Genomic DNA, 6,181 nt, shown 5'->3' on the forward strand with positions numbered 1-6,181 from the left:
TTATCATGTATAATTGTTTATTTTAATGATATAACAGATATTATATCATATAAGTGTAACCAGATATATGTTTTAAGATATGAAAGACTTTAATGAAGTTAATTAGTAATATGTCTGGTTAAAAGTGCACATTTACTTTCAGGTTGCACTTTACAGATTATTTTTATTTCAATGTATTAAAGAGTTTTACACCTGCATGAGGATTAAAACCCTGCAGCTCCCCTGCAGGTGGGTTACCAGTTTCCTTCAATAAAACACTTAAATTAATCTATTTAAATTACTGTGTTAGTTGTTTTGTCTGTAAAATGTCACAAACTGGGGGAAGAGCGGTGGAGTAACTACATCACATGGAGACAGCGGGCAGTAAACATCAGGTGAAAGTACTTTTTCCCTCAGAAATATGATGATGAAGCATAAAACAGAAAAGGAAGTGACGTCAGAACAGAGGAGGAGGATGTTTGACCAGCAGGTGGCGGTAATGACCCGAAATATATTCAAGTTTCTTTATAAACCCGAAGAAGAAGCTCGTTCGCCATTTGTTGATGCTCATATTTCCGACAGCACCTGAAGCGCACACAGCCGGACCCGTCCTCCCCTGCAGCACACGGACCCTCCGGACCTCCACCGGCTCCTCACCGCCTACCTGCCCCCGTCAGAGGCTCTCCTCACCGGCTACCTGCCCCCACCTGTCAGCGGTCATGGCGCTCCGGAGGTTCTTCGTGGGAGGAAACTGGAAGATGAACGGAACCAAGGAGAGTCTGGAGGAGCTCATCAGAACCCTGAACACGGCCAGCCTGCACGACCAGACCGGTGAGTGACATCATCACCACCATCATCATCATCATCATCATCATCTGTTCTGATCCACCGATCAATCAAATAATCGATGGGTAATCAGGCCCAGAGAGGAGAAACTCTGCTGCTGCTCAGATGACGTCATGACCTGCAGTCACGTGACGAGGAGGATGAGCTGCGGACAGGCCTCTGACGTCACTGTCCTCTGTAACTGAGTACTTTTACTCGAGTACTGTGTATTTTAAAGGTACTTGTACTCTGTTCTACATGAGTAAAAGTACAAAAGTATTGGCATCAAAATTCACATTAAGTTATAAAAGTAAAAACTCTCTTTTCACTGGATTACACGTCATGATTACTGTGATAAATGTTGCGTCCAGTTTTAGTTACTTTAAAGTATTCTGCTGGATCCTATAATGAAATTTAATCTATTACATATTTCTGCAAAAAGAGTATTTCTGCTTTGATACTTTTACCTGATCAGTGTTGGAATGTAAATAAAGTACATTTACTCAACAAGTATTTAAAAAGATTGTGAGGTCGTGTTTTTAATCTACTGAGTTACATTTTACGTCTGGAAATGATTACCGAACAATAAGTTCTTTAGTCTGCGAAACGTTTTTAAAAAGCAGATTAATAAGTTGTTTCGTCCTAAACCAAAAAGTAATTGATTATTCATCAATATAAAACAGAAAAAAATAGCAAATCGTCAGATTTAAGCAGCAACGACCAGAGAATGTGTCATGATTTTTCTTAATGAACAACTTTAAAATGTAATTTAATTTAATTTAATTTTAAAATAAGTTTCAAGTATTTAAAATTCAGGAAATCCAACTTATTTTCAATCTGCGCAAAATTAAATTAGATTTTACAGTCGCTGAAAGCAATAAGAGTTATTTTTTAATTTTCATTTAGATTAAGAAATTATATTTGATTATAAATAAGTCGGGAATCCGAATTAAATTAAATCACATTTTAAAGTCATCGAAAGAAGTAAGACTTATTTTTAATTTTCATTTAGATTGAAAAAATATTTTTAAACAAACAGATATTTCTACACGTTCTGCACATTTTAGCCATTTTCTCTGGAAGACAGTTTTAAACAATCAGATTTAACATTTTAAACATATTAATTAATCTTATAAATATCACAGTAACAGTGATTTAAGTCTGTCGAGCACTTTGAACATCAGCGTTTGAAGTTGTTGTGATTTCCAGTCGCGTCTGCTGAGATTTCAAGTGAATTTAAAACATTTACCTGCATGTTTCTTCCTGTTTACCTTCATCTACATGCTGATGAATAACACTAAAAGCTAAACGATGAGTTCAGGGGCAGTCGGTGTGCAGAGCTCGTCTGCAGCTCTGATACAAGACGACGTGCAACGTGTTTAAAATGAGCAGATGAACCTAAACGTGCTGTTTTAGTGCTTCAACGTGACGACGGCCTCGCAGCCACTCGGAGGCTATTAGCACAGGAACTAAAGATACATGTAACCCAATTAAATGTAATTAAATTAACCATTTCAGTCCAGAGCTGAAAGACACATTCAGGCACTACTTCACTTTCCTGCAAACTTCAGATTCACAGGACATGTAAGACGGTGATGATATTAATGGGAGCAGTGGAGGGTTCATAAAGAAGTCGATAAATGTAAAATTAAAGTCAGGATGAGCTTGAAAAAATCAACTTCCTGTTCCAGAGGTGGTGTGCGGCGCTCCCTCCATCTACCTGGACTTCGCTCGCTCCAGTCTGGACCCCAAGATCGGCGTCGCGGCCCAGAACTGCTACAAGGTGGCCAAGGGAGCGTTCACAGGGGAGATCAGGTATCAGACGAGAGGACACACTCGTGAATTGTTGAACAGGCTGATGAATATTAAGAATAATTTCCTCTGAACATTTGCTTCCTTGTTCCCTCCAGTCCGGCCATGATAAAGGACTGCGGGGTGGACTGGGTGATCCTGGGACACTCCGAGCGACGCCACGTCTTCGGGGAAAGCGACGAGCTGATTGGACAGAAGGTGAGACGCTTTATCACCTCACGGATTTGTTTTTGTCGAGTCAAATCAGGAAGTCAGAGTCGAGTTGTAGGTCAGAAATCTGCTGCTTGAATCTCGTTTATAAAATATCACAAGAAAATGTTCGTCACTTTCAGATGTCGTCTTCTGTCCAACCAACAGCCAGAAAACCCAACAACTCTTCATTTAGTTTCATAGATAACAAATAAAAATCCTCAAATTTAACAAGCTGGAAGCAGGAAATGTACTTTGGGTGTATTCGTACAGCAGCAGCAGGTAAAGTTCTGGTTCTGTTGGTCTCAGGTGGCCCACGCTCTGGAGAGCGACCTGGGTGTGATCGCCTGCATCGGGGAGAAGCTGGAGGAGCGCGAGGGAGGCACCACAGAAGAAGTCGTGTACGCTCAGACGCAGGTCATCGCAGGTAAACACAGGAAACACACATTTTTACCACCATTTTATTTTATGTGTTTTTTAACAACTCTTTATTTACATGATCTTATTTTCCCTTTCTTAATTTTTAGATTTATGTTGCAGCACTTTTGATCTTGTCACTGATCAAACACATGAATATTTTTCTCCTTTCTATGATTGAAATTTACCTTTAAAGCCTTTTTTTTAATTCAGTTTATGTAGAGAAGTATGTTGAGAAACACCATCAGGAAGCTTTGATTAAAAAAACAAAGTCAAAACAATAAAAAGTCAGATTAAACAGTAAAACCTGAGGAATAAATAAAGCAGCTGAAATGTAAAAACGAGGAAGCAAACACTGATATTCTTATTTTTTATATATATTGACTGCAGTCACAGGATGTTATTGATGATCTTCTGCACTCTAACTAGGCTACTCGCTGATTTAAAATGTAAACGGGTCAGTGGACTCTGCTGATGGAGACTTTCAGACGTCGTGTTCGTCTGTTGAAGCTGAAAACATGCCACAGAATCTCATCTCTGCCTTTAAAGGAGCCGTATTCTGCTCATTATCAGGCCTTATCATTTTATTTTGTTGCTACTTTTGTGACTCCTGTCTCTTTAAGGCCCCTCCCCCTCCTGAACACTCGGCCTCCTCTGATTGGTCGGCTCACACACGCCTGAGCCAGCATGGCTAACAACAAGGGAGCAGCTGTGTTAAATCAGTTCCAATCTGACAAACCAGATAATGAGTGACACGATGTGATGTCACGATGTCACAGTATTAAAGGCGGGGCTACTGATGAGGCGTTCAGGCGCAGTGTTTTCTGTGGGATTCTGTGTGTTTTACCTCAGTCATTTGACGGAGGGATGTTGTTGTGTTTCCAGACAACGTGAAGGACTGGGGGAAGGTGGTGCTGGCGTACGAACCCGTGTGGGCCATCGGCACCGGCAAGACGGCCTCGCCCGAACAGGTGACGATGACTCACCGCGTCAACGTTTTCCGTTAATTCACCCGACGCGACACGGAGCGTAAATCAGAGGAGGATGACTCACGTTGTGTTATTTATAGTAGCAGCCTGGTGTGTTTCCTGTGATGGAGGGTGTGTTCAGGGTTTCAGCATCGACTCCGGCAGATCCAGTTCCTCCAGTATGAACTCACATGAAGGCGTCTGCAGGGTCTTTAAACGCCTCAAAATGTCTTGAATTTTATGAATTTTAGCTCCTAATAGCCTTTAAATGAAATACAGTTTTAATTATCGAGGTCTTGAATGTCATAAACATTCTGTCTAATTCAGTTTAGTCCACTTTTCTGATGTTAGATATCTACCACTGATCACAATTCTGTCTTTTTACTTCATATTTGTGTTTACCTGTTGGCAAAATGTAGATTAACTCACTCTACTGAAACATATTCCTGCATAAAAACCTGCATCTACACTTACCTGCATGGTTGAATAAGATAAACATGCCTTACTTGTTTAAGAATGATCTTCAAAGGTCTTAAAAAGCATCATGTTTACGAGTCTGATGCCTTTAAACACCCTGAATGGAGAGAATTTAAACAACAGGAGCATTTTTTCTGTTATCAGTGTGATCTTTTAATGTCACGGTTATCACAAGATTGCAACACCTTTAGTTTTGCTCTTACAGGAAGTTTAAATTGGTTCCTCTGTGTGTGTGTCCAGGCTCAGGAGGTCCATGAGAAGCTGAGGGCCTGGATCAGAGCCAACGTGTCGGACGACGTGGCCGACTCGCTGAGGATCATCTACGGAGGTCAGTAATAACCTTTGAGTCGCTGCAGTTTTAACTTTAAAGAGATTTTAATGTGGATGTTGCGTGTATCAGTCTGATTTCCCCACATCACCATGTCTCCGTCCTCCAGGCTCCGTGACGGGAGCGAACTGCAGAGAGCTGGCGTCCCAGGACGACGTGGACGGCTTCCTGGTGGGCGGAGCCTCACTGAAACCCGAGTTCATCGACATCATCAACGCGCGAGCGTAACAGGAACCGGAAACCAATGAGAACCCCGCCGGCCCTTTAGATCATCACCTCGTGTCTGCACACCGGGCCGACCGAGCCACAGAGAGTTTTATTTTGAAAATATCCGTTGGATGAGGAAGTGTTGTGTCTTTATTAGAGCAAACAATCAAACCACCGACTGTGTTTCTTTGTTTTACCATCAGCTCTGTTTCTGTTGTGTTGCAGACAAATTTCAACATCTTGAAAACTTTGCAATCAGTCCTCCTGTTTTCAGATGATTTAAAGTCACTTAGAGGAAATCAGCTGAGCTTCAGGGTAAAAACGAGAGCGCAGAGTCTGTTTTCCATTCTCACCGTTTCTTTGATTTCCTCCTCGTCAAACTGTGATAATGTTCACGAACGACAGGAAACGTTTGTTGGTCGCCCGGTGGTTTCGTGTGTGTGTGTTGTGATGTTGTGTATTAATGATGCACCTCCTCTCTCTCTCTCACTCAGCTGCACTAACTGTTACTTCAGGGCCCTTCACAATAAAAGCTCTGGACAGAATGTACCTAAATATGAAATATATATGAATGAAGACTTTTATTGTGAAGTAGTCACAATAAACTTCACGTAGTTGCTGCACTTTAACACTGTACGTTCAACACCTCAAAGTGTTAATAAAAAGTATGTGAACACATGAAATTAAAACAGAGATGTCACCTTTTTTTCATCCAAACCTGGCGACTACATTACCCATGATGCAACTGAGCCACTGAGTGACATCACTGGACTTTACACTACTTGATTTAACACATGCCGCCATGCCTGTAAACACACTTTAATGTAATTTAATGCAATTTAACCGTCTACTTCTAGTTTATTACATCTCAGAGACGGATATTTTTATTTTTACTCCACATTTATTTCTTAGCTTTAGGAACTTTATGGATGCAGGGTTAGATTATTATTTCAGAATATTAATAAGATGATAAATGATG

General features: G+C 40.9%; 1 protein-coding gene across 1 annotated transcript; it reads left to right on the forward strand.

Moving 5' to 3' along the window:
- Positions 1–526: 526 nt before the first annotated feature.
- LOC119016912 (triosephosphate isomerase) lies at positions 527–5,891 on the forward strand. Its single transcript, XM_037093271.1, has 7 exons — positions 527–810; positions 2,496–2,619; positions 2,715–2,814; positions 3,115–3,232; positions 4,108–4,193; positions 4,908–4,995; positions 5,105–5,891. The coding sequence occupies exons 1-7, from the start codon at positions 543–545 to the stop codon at positions 5,221–5,223; spliced, it is 903 nt and encodes a 300-aa protein (XP_036949166.1). The 5' UTR covers positions 527–542; the 3' UTR covers positions 5,224–5,891.
- The last annotated feature ends 290 nt before the right edge of the window (positions 5,892–6,181 follow it).

Source organism: Acanthopagrus latus, chromosome 3, assembly GCF_904848185.1.
Source record: "Acanthopagrus latus isolate v.2019 chromosome 3, fAcaLat1.1, whole genome shotgun sequence".
NCBI lineage: Eukaryota > Metazoa > Chordata > Actinopteri > Spariformes > Sparidae > Acanthopagrus > Acanthopagrus latus.

Excerpts from the sequence above, each read along its gene's own strand:
- LOC119016912 (XM_037093271.1), top strand. The coding sequence starts at position 543 with ATGCTCATATTTCCGACAGCACCTGAAGCGCACACAGCCGGACCCGTC. Across the intron at positions 811-2,495 it reads CAGCCTGCACGACCAGACCG|AGGTGGTGTGCGGCGCTCCC; the intron begins GTGAGTGACATC and ends TTCCTGTTCCAG. Across the intron at positions 4,194-4,907 it reads AGACGGCCTCGCCCGAACAG|GCTCAGGAGGTCCATGAGAA; the intron begins GTGACGATGACT and ends GTGTGTGTCCAG.